Source organism: Mesoplodon densirostris, chromosome 9 (assembly GCF_025265405.1).
Source record: "Mesoplodon densirostris isolate mMesDen1 chromosome 9, mMesDen1 primary haplotype, whole genome shotgun sequence".
Taxonomy (NCBI): domain Eukaryota; kingdom Metazoa; phylum Chordata; class Mammalia; order Artiodactyla; family Ziphiidae; genus Mesoplodon; species Mesoplodon densirostris.
In genome coordinates, this window is record NC_082669.1 from 22,532,107 (window position 1) to 22,559,254 (window position 27,148).

The 27,148-nt window shown below is 35.8% G+C and overlaps 2 protein-coding genes across 3 annotated transcripts in view; one reads left to right on the forward strand and one right to left on the reverse strand.

Moving 5' to 3' along the window:
- SUGCT (succinyl-CoA:glutarate-CoA transferase) overlaps positions 1 to 27,148 on the forward strand; it is a 690,281-nt gene that overhangs the window by 135,004 nt on the left and 528,129 nt on the right. The window lies entirely within an intron of this gene.
- Positions 17,879 to 18,118, reverse strand: LOC132496476 (transmembrane protein 258-like). The gene has a single exon (XM_060108872.1). The coding sequence runs from the start codon at positions 18,116 to 18,118 to the stop codon at positions 17,879 to 17,881; it is 240 nt and encodes a 79-aa protein (XP_059964855.1).

Sequence of the window (27,148 nt, forward strand, 5' to 3'; positions counted from 1 at the left end):
ACCAGAAAATTAGACCAAATAGTAATTACGAGGGAAATCGTACCCTGAGACTGAAAGATCTCACACAGATGTCTGCTTCGTAGGGGAAGAAGTTTTAGAATTAAGGAGGGAAAGGAATTATACTGGACTTGGGCCTAAGATTAGACAGGGATTGGTGTAAGAAATTATCTGTGACTATTGTAATAATGCTCACAACTCAATTACATTCAACCTTCTGAAGGGGAGTGAAAGAAAAAAAATTCCGTTACCTTATTACTTGGTTTTAGAAAATGGAACTGTGGTCAAATCAATGTGTGCTTTAAGTTAAAATTGAAAGTAATATTTTAAGAAGTCTGTAACTTGTAGGAAACCTGGAAATGCTTTAAACACATTAGTGGTAGGGCAGGAAAATATGTCACATACCAAAGATTAGGAGCTCCTATAAAAACTTTTGCATCCATCTCATAAAGTAAAAGAAGCAAATACAAGGGGAAAAAGTAGGCAAAAGATTATTCAAGTGAGAACAGGGAATGCCTCAAAGTGTGACAGGTCAGGTGTAAATAAGAAGCCAGTCAGACTGTAAAGGAATTCAAGAAACAGCACAGAAAAGACTGCAATCCAGAAATAAAAGCTTTTTTATACATGAAAGGCAGAAGGTCACTTGGAAACTCTATGGGACTGCTTGATGATCAGGGTGCAAAAGACGTGCTCATGGGGAAGAAAGGAGATCTAGGGGCTCAATGAACTCTTTGCTTTGGTCTTTGTTGAAACATAAAAATTTCCTCTGTCATCATGTCTTTTGAAGCAAAGAGGTGAGAGATATAGTATTAGATCAAATAGTGGTCAGGGAACAGGATGTTCTACCCGATCGACATGCTGGATATAAGTAAATTGCTGAAACTTTATGGCATCCATTATAAAGGGCTAAAGAAACTCAAGGGAATAAATTGACCAAAATGCAAAATAAGTCTTGTACTCACTCTTCAGTATGAGTGAATTCCACTCTTGCTTCCTTTCTAATGAGGACACCCTACAGTCTATTGGTGAATCTCATTCATACTGGTGGACTTCAAAAGTGGTAGGATCATTGACTACTTGGTATAATGAATGGAGGAAAGTCGTCTGTTTTCTATGACATGCTGGATTGTTTGAAGAGGTAAATAAGCACCAGGAAAAAAACAACAAATGTAATTTGTTTAGACTTTCAAGGAGTCAGTTAGAAAGTTTCACAACAAAGCTATTCCAAATTGTGTTACCATGGTATTAGGAGGAAGATTTTGTCACACATAGGTATCAACAGAGGAAACAAAACGTAGGGTGTATGAGCCTGCTGTTGATGGAGACATGTAAACAGTGAGGCGCCTCCAGAGGTTTCGGCTGGACTTCGTTATTATACATATTTATAGATCATTTAGAAGAGTATGTACACGATGAAATACCTGAGGGTGCAGGACTAAGCTCCTTTGGCTAGTGAAATTATAGCTCAACAGGAATAAGCTTTTGAAAGATCATATAAGTGGACAAGAAAGTGGCAGGGAGGCTGAGTAATGTAAGCAGTGCTGCCAATTTAGGGAAAAAGAAACCAAACTAAACTTGTAAAACTATGGGCTCTGAATTATTTAGAAACCTGCTTTCCTTTAGGGACCAGGAAAGGAATTTGGAGTCCTTGTATCAATAGTTGCATCCTTCTGAATAGGCCAGTGAAAGTTGGAAGGTTGTGAAACCAAAGGTGCACCTGAAGCAAAACCATTGTGCCTCTGCATTCTTTTGGTTTTGATTGTATGAGAAAGACCTAGTTTCAAATCCTGACTCAATCTTTAAAGGGTTTTTGTGAGGACCAAATTGAATATATGTGAAATTGCCTAGTACGGTGGTCCGTGGCAAGCCCTGAATGTAGTATCGGGGGGACATGATGGAAGTAGTCTCCTGGTTGGACCAAATCATTCAGGCTCTAACTTGGTATAGGAAGATGGTGATCTATCGTCTCTCCAACTCAGCTACAAGGAACTTGCTTCTTACAGGGGAGAAAATTTAATTTTTGAACAGCTCTAATCGTCACTAAGGACTTTATACTTAGTTGAAAGCTACCTTTCTTGTGATTTGTAGGCAACAGAGTAACAGAGAAGAAAGGGGACTTGAGAGATCACTCATTCAGAACCTCTTATTTTATGGATGAGGATGAGGAATATAAGGTGGGATGTATTTCTGCCCACATGACTTCATAGAACTTTGCCTCATTGATATTTCTGTTTGCATTATTTATTAGTATGTTTATTTTACCTTGATATTTGTACGGCCCTTACTATGCAGGCCTATCTTCACCTTCCCTTGTTTAGCATCCATTACCAGTTTTTAATACTGATCCCACCCTCAGGCTGATTTATTTTATTTTCTGTATTGCAGCTGCTAGTCCTTTAGAGCAGCGGTTGGCAAACCATGGCCCATGGACCAAATCCATCCTGTGCCTGATTTTATGTGGCACGTGAGCTAAGAGTAGTTTTTTTTAAAAAATAAATTTATTGATTTTATTTATTTATTTTTGGCTGCGTTGGGTCTTCATTGCTGCACGTGGGCTTTCTCTAGTTGTGGTGAGCGGGGGCTACTCTTCCATGCGGTGCACGGGCTTCTCACTGCGTTGTCTTCTCTTGTTGTGGAGCACGGGCTCTAGGCACACGGGCTTCAGTAGCTGTGGCTCGTGGGCTCTAGAGCACAGGCTAAGTAGCTGTGGCACATGGGCTTAGTTGCTCCGTGGCAAGTGGAATCTTCCCGGACCAGGGCTTGAACCCTTGTCCCCTGCATTGGCAGGCAGATTCTTAACCACTGGGCCACAGGGAAACCCAAGAATAGTTTTTACATTTTGAAATAGTTAAGAAAAATCAAATGAAGAAAAAAATTTTGTAACTCATGAAAATTATGTGAAGCTTAAATTTTAGTGTTCATTAATAAAGTTTTATGAAATCGTAGTCACACTCCTTTGATTATGTATTATCTATGTCTGCTATTGTGCTATAACAGAAGAGTCTTGGCAGAGACTGTATGTCCTGCAAAGCTGAAAATATTTACAATGAGCCCTTTACCGAAAAAGTTAGCTGACCCTGGTTGTAAAGTGTCTCCAAAGACCCGATCAGCATCACTCTATATTTCTCCATTGGCCTTTTCCTTTCTCAGAGTTTCAGCTTGAATTCCACTTCCTTCATGACCCTCAACAATTTCTCTTTCCTCTTTACCTAATACACACTAGTGTTTGATTGATTGCGTAGTTCTCTAAAAGTTTTACATACATTGTTTTGTCCTTTTCCCCCTTTTGTAAATGTAATCTTTTTGAAGGCAGGAACCATATAATGTGCTTAGCAACATAGCACTCAGCCAAGGGTCAGGCTCTTAATACTTCTCTCTAATGAGGTATTTGCTGAATTTAATTGAATTTCTTTTAGTGGTATCCTCCAGAATTCATTTAAGGAGCCACGGCAGGGAAGACAGGATTTTGATATACAAATAATTTATGTGATTACTGCTTTAATTGTGATTTGTACAGAGAACTGTGGGAGCCCAGAAGAGCAAGTAACCCAGGGAGTCAGAAAAGACTTCCAGTAGGAAATAAAATTTGATCTTAATCTTGAAGACTGAGTAGAGTTTGCTAGGTGAAGGAGGGAGAATGGGGAAGAGAGGGCTTGAGCATTCCACGACCAGGTGTGTACAAAGCATGGATGGAAGAATGCATCCAGATGACCTCTCATTCCCTTTCCTCTGCCATAGAGGGATGAACACCATCCCAAATCTGGTGTTATCAATATCATGAATACTTTTATCCTTGTATTACATAGGTATACATCTTTATAGACTATCTAGTACTGTTTCACATATTTTTAAAACTTACATAAATAATGTACTGATACAGCATTCTGAAAATTGCCTTCTTTTCTTTCAACCTAATTTTTATGAGTTTTATATGTATTAATACGTGTAGTTCTAATACATGCATTTTTCATGCCTTGCATTATTCCATTCCTTCAGTATGACATGATTTGTTAACCATTCACCTGTTGAAAGATGTATGTATTGTTTCCAATTTTTTTACTTTTATAACATTGCTATGAGCATTCCTATACATTTTTTGTTGTTGTTCATATGTCTGAAATTCTCTGAAATCTATAATTGAGAGTAGAATTTCTGGGTCATAGGTGTGTCTATCTTCAACTTTGCCTGATATTGCTAGAAACTGAATTATATAAATAGATTTTCTAATATCACATCATCTTTTCATTCCCAGGAGAACCTGTCGGTAATAATGTATTGTTTTTCCACACTTATCAATTTATTTTTCTAGAGTTTCATATAGGATTTTTACATCAATTTTCATAAGTAAGCTGGCTCAGAATTTTCTTCTCTCATATTGTTCTTGTTTGGTTTCGGTTTTTATGTTATTATGTAAGTCTCATAAAATGAGATAGGGACTATCCATTACTTTTCTGTTCTCTAGAACGTTAGAATTATCTGCGTACTAAAAGTTTAGTGGAAACAATCTGTTAGACCATATGGGCTTAATGGGTTTTGGATGGATGGATTTTAAGTTACAGACTTATTTTTTGGTTAAAGATCTATACAAACTTTCTATTTCTTTTTAAGTCAGTTTTATTGAGTTATATTTTATTAGAACTTTGCCCTTGTATTCTAAGTACTCTAATTTATTGTCATAAAGTTAAGCATATTGTCTCATAATTAAAAAAGAACAACTTTGTTGTACCCATTGTTTTGTTTTTTGTTTTCATTCCTAACATAGAGAAAGGAATGATAGGGTAGTGGTTAAAAGCAGACTATGTAGCCAGATTGTCTAGGTTTGAATTTAGGTTCCACGATTTTCTGGTTGTATGACAGTGAGAAAGTTATGTAACTTCTCTATGCCTCAGCTTCTCAGCTGTAAAAGTGATATAAAATAACATCTACCTCATAGGCTGTACTTAGACTTTTATAAATATTTGAGTATATGTTGTAGACCCTTTTGATAACTTAACGTTAATTTTTATAGATAATAAAATTAAAGAAGAAAAATTAGCTGAAATCCGCCATTCAAGAGATAATATAACTGCTACTAAAATTTGTGTGCATTTTTTTCCAGTCAGGTCTTTCTCTTTTTTATGTGTGTGTGCATCTGTTTCTGTATATATGTGTATCTATCTGTGTGTTTATTTGCATTCCTAGATTTGTAGAGATGTGTATATGTATACACATATAAATGTAAATATATCTTCAGTTTTTCTTTATCCGGTACATCTGTCATATTAAGGATCCTTCAGAAATGTGATTTTTAATGTCGCATGTGTTAAAAATGAGGCTGTGTTGAATAGACGTGTGTATAACTCTGTCAAAGATTTTTTAGAAAATACAAGATGGAAATTACCCAGTGGGTTTTTCTAAAAGTTTGTATGGATTTGATTCTTGTATTTGATTATTGTCCCTGATCTCATTGAAAAGCATCAATGGCACATCTTTGTCACTTGAGTTTAAATGTAAACTCCTTAACATGTCATAGAAGGGATCTGTCCTCTGCTTATCTTTCCTGTTTCAGTTCTTAGTGTCCTGTCACACCCTTTCTAGCTGTTGTCAGCACTTGCTGTTTGTGACTGTGCCATACTCTAGCCCAACCCTAGAGGTTTACCTGCTCCACTTTCTTTGTGCTGCGATTTTTCTGTTGGTGATTGGCTAGTGAATTCATTTGCATGTTTTGTTCAGTTAACCATTTGTGGAGTTAATCTCTTATTGATTTGTAAAACTTTTCATATGTTCAGGGTATTAATCTTTTGATATACAGTTGTAATATTTTTTCTGATGTTATTTGCATGTGAATTTTATATGTGGTGGTTTAATTTATGTAGAATATTTTGATTTTTTAAAATGTAATCAAATCCATCACTTTTCTTTAAAATTTATATTTTTAGAGTAATTAATTTTTTCCCATTACAGTTATACTTTTGTTTTCCCATTTTTTGAGTTTAAAATTCATCTATAATTTATTTTGGTATGTAATATGAAGTAAATTTTAACAATTTTTTCTCTCTTAATAATATACTAATTATTTCAGAATATTTAATTAAACAATTTATTCTTTGTCCACTGTTCAAAGTGTTAATTTTATCATATATTAAATTTACATATGTTGGACTTTTTTCTGACCTCTCTATTCTCTGTACTCTTATCTCCTCTCAAATCTGTGTTACTCTGTGACTCATAATGTGCTCTAACGTTCTTTTTTTTTTTTTTTTTTTTTTTTGGCGGTATGTGGGCCTCTCACTGTTGTGGCCTCTCCCATTGCGGAGCACAGGCTCTGGACACGCAGGCTCAACGGCCATGGCTCATGGGCAAAGCCGCTCCACGGCATGTGGGATCTTTCCAGACCAGGGCACGAACCCGTGTCCCCTGAATCAGCAGGCGGACTCTCAACCACTGCGCCACCAGGGAAGCCCTGTGCTCTAACATTCTGTGGCGAACATCTACGCCTTGTTTTTCCTTTTTACCTTTTACTTAGATATTTTTGTTGGTGACTTCTTTCAAAATAGGTAAAATATTTTTTCGAGTGAAAAAATCCCTTTAATGTTTTATTAGGAATTGCATTAAACATATACATTGTTTTGCAAGAATTTTCTCTCTCATTTACTGATTAATGTATTAGTATAATAGATTTCTTAATATTGAGTTATTCAAATATTTCTGGGACCAGTTGTCTTCAATCACAGTTTATTTTTCTTTTTAAATGCTGCTTATCTATTTTGGTAGCATTGTGCTTAAATTTTTTACATGTTTTTCGAAGAGTCATTAGTTTTCTTTATTGTGTTTTAGGTTGTAGTATGAGGGCAGTGCTAGATTTTGGGATCAAATTAGGCACTTTTCCATTTTTATTGTTTTGAATTTCTTTTTTATCTTCTTTTTAAATTATTTATATATTTAGATATAATTTACATACAATATTGTGTAAGTTTAAGGGGTATGATGTGTTGATTTGATGGATTTACATATTGCAATGAGATCACCACCATAGGTAGTGTTAGCCAACACCTCTATGATGTCACATAATTATTCTTTTTTTGTAGTGAGTACATTAAGAGCTAGTCTCTTAGCAGTGTTGAAGTTGTACTTCTTTATGTAACAGAAGAAGTATATTTTCTTTGAGTGTTGATAAAAGAAATCATTTCAAAAAACTATCTGGTTGCAGTGCCTTTTCTTGGGGGTAAGTTTTAGTTTCTAATAGTTATTTGTCTATTCAGGTATTTGGCTTAATTAATGATCATTGCTCTAAATATGTTTTCTCTTGTTTTATGAATCACCTCTATTTGTCACCAGGTCTCTCTAATTTTGTGTGTTTGATGATTGATCCTCTTTTTCTTACTTCAATTTAACTCAGGTTCTTTTTTTTAAAGAATCTCATCTTTATCAAAATGGTGATTTCTTTTTCTTAAAATTTGTAGCAGAATATTTTTAGGATGGTCATCATTTATCAATGTTTTGAGTCTTTTAAATTTACATTTTTTTTAAATTAGGAAGGTGAACTTCCATTATCTTTTTATCTATTTTTAGAAATACCAAATTATCTTTATTTTGGGTCTCTATCTGTCCTTCTTATTTATTATGTCTCTTCAATTTCATTCTTGTTCCTTTTCTTCTTTTTGTTTGATGGTGTCAGTGCACAAATTCTGGGGCTTCCTCCCAAGCCCTGCTTTCAAATATTGCTTATTCTTAGTTGCAAATGAAGGCTGTACCCCTTGCTCCCCACCTGTTGTATCATCATCTCAGTCCTTAACAAGATCTTCTTATATTTTTATCAATGTTGTTTTCAAGTTGTGAGTTTTCAGTGGATCTCCAGTGATTTCATTTATTTTGGTTCATTTAGAATATACTTGGCAGAAAATCCTTAACATTTCTCTTCCAATGTCCTTTATTCCAGTACTGTCCTTATTCTTCTTTTTAAAATAATTTCTAATATATAAAAATTAATGACTAAATAAATAAATAAATCCATTTAAATGGGGATCTAGGAAGAGTAACAGATAATACTTTTCATGTCAACTTCTTACTTATAAGTTACACATCGTTTAAAAAAATCTTTGCCTATCTGGTAGGTGAATCATACTCATTGTTTTATTTTCATTTGTTACATTATTAGTGATTATGAATGTTTTTCTCATTTATTAAATAAGTAATGAATTACCTGTGTTCTTTGTTGTGGTGTGAGTCTTCTTATGAGCTTCTTGCAGGTTGACAGTATCATGTCCATCTCACAGTTGTTGTAACTACTCTTTCCCAGTCTGTTTTAAAATCCTATTTAGGGCTTCCCTGGTGGCGCAGTGGTTGAGAGTCCGCCTGCTCATGCAGGGAACACGGGTTCGTGCCCCGGTCCGGGAAGATCCCACATGCCGCTGAGCGGCTGGGCCCGTGAGCCATGGCCACTGAGCCTGCGCGTCCGGAGCCTGTGCTCCGCAACGGGAGAGGCCACAGCAGTGAGAGGCCCGCGTACCGCAAAAAAATAAAAAATAAAAAATAAAAATAAATAAAATAAAATAAAATCCTATTTAGGTTTGTAATGTACAAAATGTTATGTATAGATATTAAATTTGATAATTTTTCGACCTCTTTTATTGTTTTTATTCTTAAAAAGTATTTTCCACCCTGAAATATGACAATAATTTATCTCTGTTGGTCAAATTTTTATGATTCCACATGAAAATATATATGTTTATTTACCCCCTTTTAAAAAGTAAACAAATTGTGTTACTGTTTCCTTGAAAGAATTATTAGCTTTATTTTGGGATTCAGCATAATGTACTAATAATAGTGTGATTGTCTTTTTTTCACTATCCTTCCAAGATTCTCCAAGCTTTTATAAGCATTATCTTGTTAATTCACATAGCACCCTTTTGAGTTAGGTAATAACTGTGATCAGAGTTCCACATGCTGTTTTTAGAAAACTTCTTAATTTTGTTAACAACACATTTGTAAGCAGTCTTTAATGACTAGCTGACATCACATTTAGAGTTTGGGATAAAAACATAGTTCTATTTAATGGCAGCTTTGTCAACTCATCTTTTATTTTCTGTCTTTATTTTTTAAACCTATGAAGAATTTGCTACACTTGTACCTCTTTCAGAAATGACAGGGATTATGATTGAGGAAATGGAGATTTAAATTTTTATATTAGTGGTTCTCAATCTTAGCTTCACATTGAAATCATCCAAGAAGCCTTTTAAAAAATATAAATACTCAAGTTTCATGTCCAGAAATTATTGTTTCATTGTTCTATGATGGGACTGGGCATTGAGAGTTTTCAAAAAGTTCCCCAGGTGATTCTAATGTGCAGCCAGAGAAGGAAACGATTATTTGACATCAGTGGTTTTCAAAGTGTGGTCTCTAAACTTGCTGCATCACCTGGCAACTTGTTAGAAATGTGAATTATCAGGCACCATCCCAGATCTATTGACTCAGAAACTCTGGGGATAGAGCCTAGCAATCTGTGTTTTGTGGGGGATTTGCTGTGTTTTTCTTTGTTGTTGTTATGAGATAATTGTAGATTCACATGCATTTGGAAGAAATAGTGCAGAGATCCAATTTCAGTATTTTTACATGCACTTACATGTATGTCTTTAGTTCTACACAATGTTACCACATGTGTACTACCACCACAGTCAAAATACAAGAATCTGTGGTTTCCCAAGCTGCCAGGTGATTCTGATGCAGCCAAGCCTTTGGAAACATTTCTAAAATGAAACCATAAGAGCAGGAACAGATCGTTTTTTCATAAGGATTCGTCTGAATACTCTAAGTGTGCTAACAGACCAGCAACATAGGTCTCACCTGGGAGCTTGATGGAAGTGCAGGATCTCAGATCCCATCTCACACTTAGTGAATCAGTCTTCATTGTAATAAGATCCCTAGGTAATTTGTGTGCACACTGAGCTTGAAGGATACCTAATGAATGGGTACAAACAAAACAAAACAAACACAAACAACAACAACAAAAAAACCAAATCAGTTTTCTGAAATTGGGTTCAGATATTTATTCTTGTAGTAAATAACTCTTATAGTAAAGATAATTTCTCTTGTAGTAAAGATAAACTGAGTTTTTAAGCAAAACTGGTATTAATTTTTCTGCTTTTATATCTTAGTCATTTCAAGATACATTTTGTTAGGTTTTTTTTTTGATAGACTTGGATTTTTTGTTTTTGCCACATATGATATAAAATTTGAGATTTTCTATTAATTCATCTTAATGTTACAACATCTTAAGTACAAGAAATATGACAACTATCATCGGCTTCATCAATATCAAACATGAATGTATCTGAATCCTTTTTTCCCCATCTCTTTCTTTTTTTCTGCTTCAGTCACTAACTTCTGACAAAATTGGAGATACTAGGTTTGTCTCAGGCTCCTGTTGAAGCTCTTTTGGTGTCTATCGCTATTTTCTGCTTTCATTTTTATATTTGTTTTGAGATCCTGAGAAAGAATTTTTAGAAAAAAGTGCCACACAGATGGAAAGATATACCATATTCATGGATTGGAAGAATTATTATTGTGAAAATAACAGTACTACCCAAGGCAGTCTACTGATTCAGTGAAATCCCTATCAAAATATCAATAGCATTTTTCAAAGAACTAGAACAAATAATTTAAAGATTTGTATGGAAACAAAAAAGACCCCAAATAGCCAAAATAATCTTGAGAAAGAAAACAGAGCTGGAGATATCATTCTTCCTGACTTCAGATTATATTACAAAGCTACAGTAACCAAAACAGTATGATACTGGCACAAAACCAAACACATATATCAGTGGAACAGAATAGAGAGCCCAGAAATAAACCCACACAGTTATGGTCAATTAATCAAACACAGGAAGCCAGAGTATACAATGGAGAAAAGACAGTCCCTTCAATAAGTCATGCTGGAAAAACTGGAAGCTACACATGGAGGAACGAAATTAGGACCTTTTCTCACATCATATACAAAAATAAACTCAAAATAGATTAAAGACCTAAATGTAAGACTGGAAACCATAAAACTTCTAGAAGAAAACATAGACAGAATACTCTGAGGTACATCGTAGCAATATTTTCTTGGATCTGTTTCCCAAGGCAAAGGAAAGAAAAGCAAAAATAAGCAAATAGGACCTAATTAAACTTAAGAGTTTTTGCACAGCAAAGGAAACCTTTGACAAAACAAAAAGACAGCCTGCTGAATGGGAGAAAAGGTTTGCAAATGATGCAACCGACAAGGGATCAATCTCCATATATAAACAGCTCATACAACTCAATATCCAAAAAATGAACAGCCCAATTGAAAAATGGACAGAAGACCTGAATAGACATTTTCTCAAAGAAAACATACAGATGGCCAACAGGCACATGAAAAGATGCTCAATATCACTAATAATCAGAGAAATACAAATCAAAACCACCAGGAGATATCACCTCACACCTGTCAGAATGGCAGACACCAAAAAGACCACAAATAGCAAATGTTGGCAAGAATGTGGAGGAAAAGGAACCCTTGTGCACTGTTGGTAGGAAGGTAAATTGGTGCAGCCACTGTGGAAAACAGTATGGAGGTTCCTCAAAAAACTAAAAATAGAACTACTGTATGATCCAGCAATTCCACTCCTTGGTATATCTCTGAAGAAAACAAAAGCACTAATATGAACATCCCAGTGTTCAGAGCAGCAGTATTTACACTTGCTAAGATATGGAAGCAACCTAAGTATCCATCAGTAGATGAATGGATAAAGAAGACGTGGTGTATATACACACAATGGAATACTACTCAGCCATAAAAAAGAGTGAAATTTTACCATTTGCAACAACATGGATGGACTTGGAGGGCATTATGCTTGGTGAAATAAGTCAGGCAGAGAAAGAAAAATACCATATGTTATCACTTATATGTGGAATCTAAGAAATGAAATAAACTGGTGAATATAACATAAAATAAACCAACTCACAGATATATAAAACAAAGTAGTGGTTACCAGTGGGGAGAGGAAAGGGGGAAGGGGAGGATAGGGGTAGGAAATTAAGGTACAAAGTACTATGTATAAAATGAATAAGCTACAAGGATATATTGTACAGCACAGGGAATATAGCCAATATTTTATAATAACTATAAATGGAGTATAATCTTTAAAAATTGTGAATCACTGTGTTGTACACCTGAAACTTGTTGTAAATCAGCTATACCTCAATTAAAAAAAAAAACTTCCACTTTGTACAACCACTGGGAACACCCTTCTGGCTGCTAAATAAGATGCTGCCCCGTTCATGAATTGCCCAATAAAGCCGATTAGATCTTCAAAAAAGAAAAAAGAAAAAAAAGAAAAAGAGCTACATTGAGGAAAATAAATAAGACCAGGCTGGGTAGCCCTATTGATAGATATATTTCTTATTTTAGGACATTTTCCAGCTCCTTTCTGCCTTGATCCCTGTCAAAGAATAAATAAGGATATTTACATTTTTTTCCTCTCACCCTTTCTCCATACTACATGTAAGGTGCCAGAGATTTATCAGTAAACAAGGTATGATTCTGTTTCTTAAGGAGCTGACTGTCTATTGGGGATATGTAAAATCAATCACAATGTGATGAAGGAAGTGTGAGAAGAAAACCAACAGGAGAGAGTACCCAGCTCATCCTGGGGAAAATGTGGTCAAATAGGGTTTCATAGAGGTGCATCTATTCAAACTGAATGCAGAAGGCTGAATAAGAATGCTCTAGGCAGATTTATCAATCAGAGGGTCAGCAGAAGACAAATTCAGCCGTGATAGTTCAAATGGATAGTTCATACAACAGTGAGGCAGAGGGCAAAGAACAGATAAAGAGGTAGGAAAAGAGGGAGACTATTATCTCTCCATAGGGCCAAAGGGACAAGAAGGAAGTAGAGTTCTTGGAGGCCAATGAGAGCTGCAACTGCAGAAGAGGCACTGCCTGGTTGACACTGTAGTCGTGGAGACAGCTGGCTACTTCCAGAGGTACAGTGCCTAAGCTATGAGGGAGCTGCGAAGAAATTCTGTGAACTCTTTCTCTTCCCATTGGTGCCTCCCATTGGCTAAACCTAATGAAAAGTCAGCTGGCAAGGGAACTGGGACTGCAGCCCATTGGGTCAGTGTCCAGAGCACCGAGCAGGGCAGAGCAGGCTGAGAAAGGATGGAGGTTGAAGGTAAAGTAAAATAACCAGGAGATAAGGGACAAATGTTAATTTCAGGGAGAAGGAATATGATGTACGGATGCACAGAAATGTAAAAGATGATTGGCAACTCTGGGGAGTGACAAGGAGCGCAGGAGGCAGAAATGGGAAAGGAGAGTAGAAGCAGGAGATTTATCCAGAAGCAGGCTGGATAAATATTAATAAATAGCTAAGACTTTTGGGGACAGGCACTTTGTTAAATACATAATTTACTCCATTCAATCCTCACGTGGTTAGGAAGTTGGCCATGCCACATAGGAGTTATGACTCTTGTCCACAAATGTAATTTTTTTTTTTTTACATTAACTCAGATTTGGCTCTGAACCTTTACCCCATCTTGGTAAATTGTATTTCAGCCATTATTTTGGTGCCTTCCTTCTCCTTTGAGTTGCATATAAATCCAGGAGATGAGCATGGTGCTCACATAAATGGGGAGGACCCTAATTTCCAGGCCACTAGATTCTGCTTACCTTCTCTTTGTTACTTGGAATCCCTGGATTTTCAACCATGAGTGGGACCCCGGAGTCTTTGTGGAGGCTGTGAGCCCCATTGAACCTTAGTAGGTTCTTTCTTCGTCATTCCTAAAGTCATAATCTGTGTCGGAATCTTTTGGTAAGAGTCTTAGGAGGTATATTGTCTCTTGTTCCTCTTTTAGTCAAGGTTATACTTAGAGTTTTAAATTTATATCAGTTATAATCTGTGACCATTTTTTATTTTTACACTTTTGTAACCTATTCTACTTTTGGAAAATATAAACAGTTACTGCTCCTTGGAGATTGCGGGGTGCTTTACCACTAACTCTCCTGAGCAAGGGTTGGCCAACTTTTTTGGTAAAAGGCAAATTTAGGCTTTGGAGGTCAAGAGGTGAAGTTGAAGATGCTATGTAAGTACTTATACGATATGAGAAAAAAATTTCAACAAGATTTTGATTGATTAAATTAAAATAATACTAATTGAGAACAGTTTTTTTGGTAATACAGATTTGCGAATGAGAAAAGTAGAATTATTTTTGAGGGGGATAACATTTCACTTAATTGGGGTGCAAAGGTATTGTTCCCTGTCATCAGAATTGATTGCAAATGTTTATCACTTAATGCTGACCTGTAATAAGAATTTACATATTTCATCTTTGAAAATGTCTTTTCACACGGTAAGGTGTTGCCGAATAGTGCTATCAATCCACAAGCTTCTGATTTTAATTGAGCATATTCATTGCCTGGAAGGCATTTATAGGATTTATTAGATTTTTTTCTCCTGATGTTTTCCTTTTACATGTCATTATATTGCAGATTAATCACTTAGAATGGAAAGTTAGGTGGAAGCTCCTTAATTGCACAGTTAAAAGGATTTTGAAATATGGAAATTTCCTTTGCACTTGCATCGAAGTCTGAAAAACATTGCTGTAGTTTGAGCTCACAAAATATATCTGCTGTAAATTTGTGTGGGAATGAAATCTCACTATTTTTTTTAACCTTTGCCATCATGGGAAATATGTAAAGTAGCCCAACCTTACTTTTGATTCAAACAACATTAGTTTTCATTGAAATGACTTAATATTAATTGTCATTGAAATGACTTTACTGTTATAAAAATTTGGCATGTATGTGCTGTTTTGCCTTATAATTTTAGGTAGAATTCATTGAAAAAGATTATCAAGTCCACAGGAAAAGCTAATTTCCGAAGCTATTCAGTGGTCAATGGTAGTGGTTGGGGGTTGTTTTTTTTTTTTTTTTTTAAATTCAGAAAAGACTCATTCCTGACCCTGAGCTTAAAAAAATCACAGTAAAACTTTATACTGTTAAGCCGTAGAATTGCTGTGTGGTAGAATGAGTCAGGCTATTCAGCTTCTATTTCTGAGAAAACTTCATAGGACTAACAATGGTTAAGCTCACAGAACAGATGAAGGTTACTATTAACACTATTGGTTTAATGTCACATGAGAGATTCAAATATTTTCCTCAGTGAATAACCTCCGTGAATTTCTGATGAATAATACAGTGAATAACCATAGACTTTAACCGTACATCTTTACAAGCTCTGTAACTTTGTCCAGCCAAGTCTTTTTTTGCTCCACACATAATTTTTACCACCCTAAGTTGTAACACATCTTAGCAGATTCCACTTAAGTTGTATTGAATTATTGTTTTTTTTACAATTCATGTGACTATTCTTGTTTGTAGCTGTTTTGTGCAGCCTTTCATATAGGCTAATTCTTCAGTCACTTCAAAATTGGCATTGGCTCCTGGTATAAAGAACAACTGAGCAGTATCCATGACATCTGTCATCTCACCAAAGCCAAGGGAAACCTCTCAAAATAATTTGTCTCATTTTTAAATTGACTATATTGATATTGCTCCCAGTGTCTTCAACTCTTTGAACAACTGTTCTTACCAAGACTAAGCAAGTTTATTTTCTCTGGACCCATTGCTTCAGCTGCTGCAATCAAACATGACTTAATTAAGTTACCATTGGTAAATGTCCTTCCTTGCTTGGCTAACAAGTGAACCACCTACAAACTCACTTTGGTTGCAGTCTCATTGTTATTTATTTATTTATTTTTTACTTCTGTGAAGAAATTCTGCTGTGATGAAATAGTCTGTTTTGACTTTGTAATATTTCCTGCCCACTGGATTTTCTGTGAGTTGGGAATACTGTGATGAGTGCTTAATCTGGCATATATTGTATTCTTTTAGTACAGATAGAGTGTCATTGAATAATAAAGTGCTTTGTCATCTAATTAGGTAACAGCATGGTGCATCTTCCAGTGTGTGCTGAAAGTATGGCACACTTCTCCTCTTGTTTTGGTATGATGGGTATGCACTGGTAATAAAAAAAAATTATGGTAAGGTAATACACATGACATTTGAAATGCTGTTAAGTTATAACTGCATCACTGTGATTCATAGTACAACAAGTAGGTGTTCAAAGCAGTGAGAGTGAAAGAGCCACATGTGGCCTCTATCACAACCAATAAACTTTTTTAATTTTATTTTTTATTTTTTTATTGAAGTATAGTTGATTTACAATGTTGTGTGAATTTCTGGTGTACAATAAAGTGATTCATATATATATGTATATATATATATTCTTTTTCATTATGGTTTATTACAAGTTATTGTATATAGTTCCCTCTGCTATACAGTAGGACCTTGTTGTTCATGTATAGTAGTTTGTATATAGTAGCTTGTATCTGTTAATCCCAAACCCCTAATTTATCCTTCTCCCACCCCCTTTCCCCGTTGGTAACCATAAATTTGTTTTGTATGTCTGTGAGTGTGTTTCTGTTTTGTAAATAAGTTCATTTGTATCATATTTTAGATTTCACATATAAGTGATATCATATGATATTTGTCTTTCTCTGTATGACTGACTTCACTTCGTATGACAATCTGTAGGTCCATCCATGTTGCTGCAAATGGCATTATTTCATTCTTTTTCATGGCTGAGCAGTATTCCATTATATATATACCACATCTTCTCTATCCATTCATCTGTCAATGGACATTTAGACAACAACTAAACTTTTGTAGTGCAAAAGCAAACATAGATGTAATCAGATGATCATGTTCTAATAAAACTTATGTACACTGAAATTTGAATTTCATATAATTTTCATCTATTATGAAATATTTTTCTTTTGATTTTTAAAAACTATGTAAATATATAAAGATAATTCTTCTCTGTGGTCCTATGAAAATGGGCAGCAGGCTGGATTTGGCCTTCAGGCCATTGTTTGCTGACTCTTGCTACTGACAATCGCTGATCTATGATAATTAGTAAAATCTCAGAGACACCAAAAAATACAGATGTCTAGGTCCTGCCTTAGGACTTGGCATACAAAGTTAGGAAACCATGGCTATCTTGTTTACCATTAAATCCCCACCACATAGATGCTCAGTAAGTATTTTTTTGAGTAAGTAGAAGACAATTTCTGGCATATAATAAGCCTATAAAGGTCTATTGGATGAATGAAATGAATGAATGATTTACTGTATATCTTACACAATATATGGGATCCTAAAGATAGTGAGATTAAAATGAATTGTTTAATCTTAAAGCCATTAAAATAGAGAGAGGCTAGTCCCGAGGAGCTTGTAGTGTTTAGTAGCTGGGAATCATTTTGTCCAGGTTACTAATTTATGTAATAATAACTGGAGAGCTAATATTATTTTGCTTAATTAAGATGTGAGGGAGGTGTAGCAAATAAAACAATCTGCAGGCTATTTCAATAAGTTTCTTTACAGTTGGATTTTATAATTAAATTCCTTTAAAAAGTTATGTGGAGAAAATGAAAGAATTTTCAACAAGACGAGGTTTTCAAGCCAAAGAAGCTAGTAGCTAATTGCATTTTTCAGGAGGGTGAACTCAGTATATTTTAGCTATTTTAATATGCTAGACTATTTAACCAAAGACCCCCCTCCCCAATTAATATGGACTTTCAGGAATCTCTAAGATATGGTAAATGTGGGACATATGATTGTTAACCAGAGGTACATTTTATACTACATTTTCAAACTCATTTACATTGCACTCAAAGAACTCAGTAAGCTTTTTTTTTTTTTTTTTTGGTCACACATCTGCCTTTATTGTGAGTGACAGGTGGGACACTTCCAGCATAGTAAAATAAATGATTTACAAAAGCAGAGATTCAGTGAAGCTGCCTGGTTGGGACCCTTGGGAGCTCATACGTAGATGCCGACCCAGAGCAGTGGGAAGAGGACTCCAAAGCCCATGAAGAGTGAGGCCACCGAAGATATGAGGAGCTTTTTGTAGATATCCCAAGTGTATTTGGTGGAGGTGACCTCATAAACTAAGAACCAGGCGGTGAAGAACATGCCAGTGGCCAACAGCACCACGGTCAGATGGGGGAAGACAGCCGGGTTCACTGGGCTGGTGTATCTGCTCAGGGCCTCAAACTCCATTTTGCTGGGCACAGGGTCCTCAGTGAGCTTTCAAGCATCCTCTCTGGCATGGGGCTATGTTCCATGGATACACACCGATTTATCAACTCGGAGGTGTTTCTCACCCCAGCAGCCTTAACTTTGTGCTCTGTCACTTACTAGAGCAAGATTAGACATGACATGGCAATATTAAGTACAAGTTTGATGTTCGGTTTATGTTTCTGCTATAAGGGTGGGATACTGGCTAACACATCCTAACCGTATTGTTGGAGTCTAGGTGCTTACCCTTCACAAGCCTTGGTTTCTTCCTTTGAGAAGCTGTAAAATGATCTACTTCACAGCTTGATTGCGGAGATTAAATGAGACAATATGTGTCAGCTGCTGAGCACAGTGCTTACAGAATGGTAATGGTAGCTGTTATTTATATTAAATGACAGATTTCATACTGTAATGTTTCTTAATTTAAGATGACTAGGTGACTGTTGACACTGCATAATACAAGCTTATTATGGACAGTGAACAGTAACTACTTACAAATGTTGGAGGAATGAACTCCAGCCTTTTTTTTTTACATCTTTATTGGAGTATAATTGCTTTACAGTGTTGTGTTAGTCTCTGCTGCACCTAGGGGCAGAACTCCAGCCTTTTAATATCCACAGGATAACGCATGGCTCTGCTGTACATGTGTGAGCAAGACTTCTTTTTAACAACTATTTTTCTTGAATCCTAACGTTGCTTGGAGAGGGTAAATGCAGATTTCACTAATGAGATTTGCGAGGACTACAATGGCTATTATTCATTCATTCATTGTTTATTTCAACAAATACTGAGCACTTACAGCGCGCCAAGCATGGGCAACCATGAAGAATAAGACATTGCCTCTGCTTCTGAAGCGCTCACTTGTAGCGGGGGAGACAGTCAAGTTAGCGACTGATGCGGTAACAGAGTAATTGCATGGTGACATGGCCATGAGTGGAGGGGGCACCTAACCTGGCTTTGGGAGACTAGAGAAGATTTCCCCGAAGAAAGAAATCTCTGCTGAAGCGAGGTGAAGGAGTGATGAGGGGATGGTTCTAGCAGCAGCAGGAGCAGTGAAGGCATCTGGAGAGGTTTCTAAGGACCTTGGAAACCATGTCATGAAATGCAGACACTATCCTAAGGGTGGAAGGAGCCTCTGAAAGGTTTTAAGTACACAAAAAACATTTGTGTTTAGAAATATTATTTTGGTAGTAGTGCAGAGCAAGTAAAGACTGTGGGCAAGGAGACCAGTTCAGAGGGTGTTGTGGTACCCCAGGCAACAGAACACAGTGGCCATGGGGATGGAGAGAAAGCAAACAGATTCATGATCTATTAAAGGTTTAGAATTCTATTACTTGGCCAATAACTGAGGGTGAGGATGTGAAAGATGGAGGATTAAATCCTGATTCCCACGTTTTTTACTTTAGTTGCTGGTCATTCGGTGAGAGGAAGAGCAGGTTTTGTCTGGGGACATGGGAAAATGATGAATTCTTTTGCAGGTATATTGATTTCTTTTAGTGCCTATGGGACCTCTGAATTGAGACCCCCCACCCCCACCCCCTGCCGCCAGATGTCTGCAGTTTTGGAAAGGCGTGTTAGCACGTGTTCCATTTCCCAGGAGGGAGTCTAATCAGTTTTTTGGGATACGAAAAAAGCACAGGTTATTCACCCCTCAAAAAAGAGAGAGAAAATTAGAAAAGTCTAGAAAGAAATAACTTAAACTTCAACATATCTTAAAATTGTGTGTCGATTAAAAAAATGAAATTTTATTCTGTGGTTTAGTGGTTATTTTATTTTGAATGACCAAGGTGGTGGGAACTAGAGATACAGATTTGTAAGTTATTGGAATAAAGATGATAATTAAAATGACTGAGTGGATGAGATTATTGGTGGGGGGGGGGATGAGGAGCAGGGGTTTTCTTTCCTGACTGCACATTGGAATCACTTGGAGAACTTAAAAAAAAAAAAATCCTGATGCCTAAGAACTACCCCCAGAAATTCTGACTGAACTGCTCTAGGATGACCTGGGGCAATGTTTGCGAAACACTGGCCTAGAGTGAGAAGAGATCCCAGTAAAGAATATGGAGGACCACGACATTTAAGGATCAGGCCAGAGAGGAAAGTTAAGACAGCTGGGCTGCCATGGAGTTCAAGGAAACACTACCCTTCAGAAGCATCAGTTGTAGCTGCATCATATATGCTTGATTCAGAGAGTTGAGAAGTTCAAGAACCAACCAACCAGCCAACCAAACAATCATCATAGTTCTCCAAAGTGTCCATCACTACCAACTAAAGTGTTCCTCCTGGGATGTATAAGGATGAAGATGACTGCTATGGTTAAAGATTCTGGTACTAAGTCTGCATGCCAGAGAAGGGAGATTGGGAAAGGAATTCATGTATGTATCTGCTCTTTCTGTCTTTCTCCATATATACATACATTTATCTTTCTCTATTATAGTATAGCAGCTGTAGTATAATAGTATAGTATAAGACTTCCCTGGTGGCAGAGTGGTTAAGAATCAGCCTGCCAATGCAGGGGACACAGATTCGAGCTCTGGTCTGGGAAGATCCCACATGCCGTGGAGCAACTAAGCCCGTGCGCCACAACTACTGAGTATTGAAGCCCATGCACTTAGAGTCTGTGCTCCACAACAAGGGAAGCCACTGCAGTGAGAAGCCCGCGCACTGCAATGAAGAGTAGCCCCCACTCATCACAACTAGAGAAAGCCCGTGCGCAGCAACAAAGACCCAACGCAGCCAAAATAAATAAATAAATAAATTAAAAAAGAAAAAGAAACTCTCAAAAAAAAATAGTATAGTATATATAGCTGTTAGTGTTAACAATGATCACATCCAACATAGGAGAAAAGTTGAAAGTAGAAACTTAAGTCTGGAAGCAACAATGTAGTTTTTAAAAATTGAGATGTGATTCATATGCCATAAAATTCATTTTTTAAAAATGAATTTTAAAACGTACAATTCAGTGGTTTTTAGTATATTCATAAGGTTGTACAACTATCACTACTATCTAATTCTAGAAAACAAATGTAATTTTGACCTATGTGATGGGATTAGAATGTGCTCTTAGTCATTTTATTTGTAAAATATAACTTAGTCTAATAGTATATGAAAACAGTTCCAGTTTTAAAAAATAAAAAGCAAAAATGCAAAGAAACCCCTCTATTAAAACAACTCTGGCACTGAGATATTTACTAACTCACTAAGCAACACCAAAAAACAAACAAACAAACAAAAAACCCACTCACTAAATAGCACCCCCCCCTTATTAAAAAAAATGTTACTTTACTTCCAGGTGATAGAACCAGCATCATTTGCCATTAATAGTAGGTAAGAGTAAAAATAAATGTAATGTAAATTATTAATGTAAATTTTTAAGTGAGGCAAAGATATTTCTCCTTAATACCTCTTAAATTTCTCCTTTTACGTCCACTTACCTCCATCACTGCTGCCCGCACTCTCGTCCATCATCTCTCTTTCTTGTCTCCCTGCTTCCATTCTTGCATCACAAGGATTAAAGAGCTAACCCTTAACTTGGCTTTCCTGTCTTGCATGACCTGTCTTTCCTTCCTAGCCCATCGTCATCTCCCACCGTTCTCTTCCTTCTTTACTGCACTCCAGGTAAATTGCCTCTTTCGCTTCCTCAGATGAGTCACTCCCCTTTCAGCCCCTAAGCCTTTGTTCGTGCCATTTTTTCCATCTCCCTGGAATACTCTCTGCTGCCTCTCTTCACCTGGTAAACTCCTACTTAGCCTTCAGATTTTATCTCTAATGTCAACTTCTCAGGAAGTCTTCCCTGACCGCACTTCCATGCTTCTTGCTCTTCCCTGCTGAGTCCAATATCCCATTGTAAAACTTTAGTCTATATGGTATGTGTTTATTTTTGTGATTATTTGTTTGATGTTCATGATCTGTCTCAATAGATTATAAATTTAGTAAGAGCAAGGGCTGGGTCTGTTTTGCTTGTTCTTGTACCCCCAGATATAGCACAGAGTCTGGTACCCAGGGGGCTCTCAGTACATATTTTCTTGAAAAAAATAAATGAATGAGTAAATGAATGGATCCATTGTCCTTGATTGGTTGTATTCTGAGCTCCGTATTCTTTCTTGTTTTATCCTGACTGGAATGTTTATCTTATACTGAGGTCGATATGATGATTGCACAGAGTTATCATCTTTTGTCTGTAGTTGCCTCAAGTTCAGACTTTCTCTTCACCAGCCACATATCTATAGCTGAAGCTAGTATCAATTCTAATTTACCACTATTCAGAACTAGGCAACCACAGAATGGAAGGAAGTCTATTTTCCCAACTTGGCTCGTTTTCAAAATCATCTGGAGACCTTTGCAAAATGCAGATTCCTGGGTTTTAGGCTTACTGAATTAGAACTTTTGGTTGGAGCCTGGATGTCTACTTTTTTTTTTTTTTTGCGGTATGCAGGCCTCTCACTCTTGTGACCTCTCCCGTTGCGGAGCACAGGCTCCGGACGCGCAGGCTCAGCGGCCATGGCTCACGAGCTCAGCCGCTCCACGGCATGTGGGATCTTCCCGGACCGGGGCACGAACCCGTGTCCCCTGCATCGGCAGGCAGACTCTCAACCACTGCGCCACCAGGGAAGCCCGGGTGTCTACTTTTAATAAGTTCTCCAGGTAGTTCATATTCAGTGACCCTAGCACTGCACTGCAGAGTGGTACTTGAGAACCACTGCACACACACAAAGTGGAGATACACGTAAATGTTAACTGTGGTAATCTCAGTTTTAAGATTTGGGATAATTTTCGTTTTTCTTCTTTTTGCTTCTTGGCGTTTTTCTAAATATTTCTACAATTTAAGCATATTACTTTTTAATAAGAAAATATATTTTTATGAAGCACCTCAGCTATAACTTGCATTCATGCAAAAATGTGAGCAGTCTATGCTTTAAACTAACAATAACAAGCTTAGTGTTAATTTATCGAGCACCTATGGTATGTTAAACACTTCATCTTAATGAGCTCTCAGTAACATTGTGCACAATTTATTATTATTATTATTATTATTATTATTTTACAGGGGGATAAACTGATGCTCAGAGAAGTTATATGACTTGCTCAGAGACATGTAACAAATGGCACAGAGCTAGGTAGTCCCGACTCAAAAGACCATGAACATTTCTTTTATGCTAATTCTTTTCACTATTATGAATATTTAGAAAAAAATACCAGAAAAGAAGATTCCATTTGACCATTTGACCAGTCCTCAGCTGTGACTTATCCAGTTTGCATTCTCTCTGTCTCTCTCTTTTTGTTACTTGAACAAGGTTTATTGCTGCAAATCATAACTGCTCAGTAAATGTTGATTGGTTACTTTCAGTGACTGCAGAAGTTGAATACAGTACAGGATGAGACAGGAACTCTTTTTTATGCTTTTCATTCAGTGCTTTGTTTGATTTGTTATTTGGATTTCTTCTGCAGCTGGTGAGCACATAGTAAATGGTGACGCCAGGTGAGTGTAGAGTTGGAAAGGTTTTTTACTGCACAAAAGAAAATCAGTAATGAATTTTAAGGAATGCAGCTGTGGAGTCAGATGAAGGCAAAGCATGATTTCCTATGCACTTCAACTTCCTAAAAGTTATTAAAAAATAGAGAAAATGAATTAATTATATTTTGTTTACTCCTGCTAAATGAGCAGGTTTGGGAACTTGCCAAAATATTGCACATTGTTTGAAAATATTACAAAGAAATCTCAGCTATGCACCAGAGATTCGTTAAATTTAATATTTTTAGAAGATGTTTTCAGTCATTAAAGACTGTTGATATTGTTTCCTTAGTATTTTAATTGTCACTGCTCAGAGATAACACTCAACATTGTGCTGATATTTGAAAAGATTATTTTTAAAAGTCCATTTCATTTCCTGAGGTATAGGAGGAAGAGAATCTTCTGATTTTCTTCTCTCTAATTTAAAAATCATGTTTACAGGAAATCCTTCATAATTGTTTTAAGTAAACAGGAAACAATTATTTGCTTGGGGGTGTGTATATATGTGTGTTAAAAATAGTATAACTTAAGGAGTACAATGTGCTTTGTTTTTTTAATATCAAGATTACACAACACATCCTTCAAATGAGACCTAAGTTTGTGTGTATGTTTTTGATGTGGTCTTACTGCCTTGAGGTTTTTATTTCAAGTTTTGTTTGGGGGTTTTATTTTTCTGAAGCTCTTCCTGTTGTCTTACAAGTCCAGTAATGAAATAAGAGTTGAAGAGCTGACAGATTCACACAGAGACAGTGTTTGTAACATCATCTGTCAGGTGTCTCTCTTTCTTATTAGTTATCTGGAATTTTGAAGACCGATTGAGGCCATTACAAAATGTACTGCACATCTTAGACCCTACATCTTTGATGAATTAATGTTCACAAAGCACTTTGCAATTGATGAGTAAAACTGGCTGTTGAAATATACTGAATGATTCACTCTTTTTGTATTTTTCTCTTATTTTCACACTAAATGCATTACTCTGATTTTTTAAATTGTGCCATGACTGGTCTTAAGCATTTTTTTCCTTTGAGCTCTTTATACATTATTTACCATTTGAATAGGGATATCCTTCAGAGCTTTGCTTCTTCTGATTTTCCTGGTACATATATATTTCTCAGCTGGAAAACACCATTCAAATGTTATTTTAATTCTTAATAGAATTAATTTTTTAAGTCAATGGAAAAATCTGTAAAATTAATTCAGACAAATAAACCATACATCTATATAAACCTTTAAAGAGAAACCTAAAGATCACAGAGAATGCTAAGAGAACAGATTATCCCATGAAAAACTCTTATTTACATGAAAAGTTAATATATGTCTGAAACACAGGGACAGATGTGACTATGAGGACCAGGTACATTCTTGATCAAATAACTGCAAAGTTTAATGCAAGAAACCTAGATATACTGTGCCCAAGAATTCATAATCTCAAATTCATATTGATTTTTCATAAAAGAAGTCATAGCATAAATATATATATACAGAGGGTTATTAGTTTGCAAGAGCTAGCTCTAAGAATCCAGATTTATACTGTGTATAAAAAACATATCATGTGGTTTAATTGTATGTCATAGCAATAATTATTACTAAACAATTTCAGAGAATTCGTAGGTGAAAATTACTACCAGTGAAGTCCAAAGGGGTAAAACTATGATAGTATAAATTCCTAGATGATGGGATTTAAAGTTAAATTAGGAAGCTACATTTTTTTTCCTTCTTATACTTTGTATGGAGAAGTTGAAGATTCTAGAAATACACGTTTTCCACTTTGCTATAATAGAATGATTTATATCAATTTTAGATCAGTGAAAAGTAACTCTAAAGCTTTATAGATTTTTATCCCTGAAAAGCATTATGATATTTAAAAATTACTTTTAAGTTAATAATACCCTCATAATTTGAGGACACTCATTTTGACATGTGAGAATTTTCAGTGGGAGAGTATGTACTCCTAAGGAAGGAATATAATACAAGGAAGTCCTTCAATTCAAATTAGGAAGATACTGAGGGCTTCATTCTGTCTATATATGTGTATTTCTGATTGTCCTTGATATTGGAAGTTGAGTGCAAGTTTATTTTTGTAAGTAACAGCAGAGATAAACAGGTGATTTATCTCTGATTGACTCATTCTGTTTGTGGCAAATTAATTTTGGAAAGTATTTTCAGGAGTTTTGACAAGATAACTCAGTTTTAATAGAAATGAGTCAATGACAGGAATAATAGAAATCTGTGAGGGTGTTTCACATATTCCATAGATAAAAAGTATTTGCAAGTTGAATTATCATAAAGAGTTCATAAAGGTAGGTACCAAATAGCTGTATTAATTTTTTCTTTTTATGTCTGCTGTTATTGGCATATATAACTAGGACCCCATCTGTTATCTGGTCAAATACAAAGATGTTCTGGTTAATATTTTGTCATTTCTTATTTTTTTTGCTGTGAAGTAAGACTTGAAATTCTTAGTGAAGCAACAGAGTTACATGGCACCATACTTAGAGATGCATATAAACCCATAAGGCAAAATATTAATAGTGTGTCAGGCACTTTGTTGGGCAAGTGCTCATATAGGACTGAGAAAAGAGGAATATTAGTCTCGCCCATGAGTGAAAGCCACTTTCTGGGATGAAGATGAGGAAAATCAGCAATTATAGTCTGAATTAATATTTGTATGGTGCTTTTTACATGTATTTTCGATCCAACCTTCAAAATGACCTTGGGAGGTAGGTGTTGTTATCTTCATTTTACAGATGAGAAAATTGAGGTTCAGAGGTATTAATTACCTTAAATCATAGATGAGCAGATAGATTTATCCCAAATCCTCTGGCTCCATATTCTTTACTTTTTCTTTCCATCAAGTGGAGACAGAGGCAAAGTGTTAATCCAAATTGAGGGGATCATCACAATTTTAATGGGAGAAGTAGTACTTGAAAGCCTTAAAGGAAAGGCAAAATCTAGATCTGTAGAACCAGGGATGTCACAAACTGAAAGAGTGGTTCATGGACTGAATTCAGCCTGCAGATGAGTCTGGTGTGACAAATCCGGTGTTTTTTTACAAAGTCTGAATTTGAATGACTTAGTTGAACAAGCATTTTCTAAACATGTGGCTTTTGTTAAATAGATATTTTCTAGTGTACCATTTTAAGTCCTTCCTTTAAAAGTTATATTCTTCTGAGTTATTTTCTTAGTGGTTATCCTGCTACAATGAATATTTTAGCTTATAAAAATCTAGTTCATGTTAATAGTAACTTAGTTTCAATATTATACAAAAACTTTGTTTCTACAACTCCATTCTCTCCCCCTTTCTTTTTTGATTCTTTTCCTTTTTTGTATTTATTTTATTAGGTTTTTGGGGTAGAGGTTGTATGACTCACTTCTTTCTTTTTACTGTCTTCCCCTGAAATGATATAGAATTATTTACTTTAGTAAATGTCTATTAAATGAGAATGTTGGTTTTAGAAAAACGAGTGTGTATCCTTTCTTTTCTGTCTTGTAATTAG

Bases quoted from the DNA above. Each gene is read 5' to 3' on its own strand.
- LOC132496476 (XM_060108872.1), bottom strand. From the start codon at position 18,118: ATGGAGTTTGAGGCCCTGAGCAGATACACCAGCCCAGTGAACCCGGCT.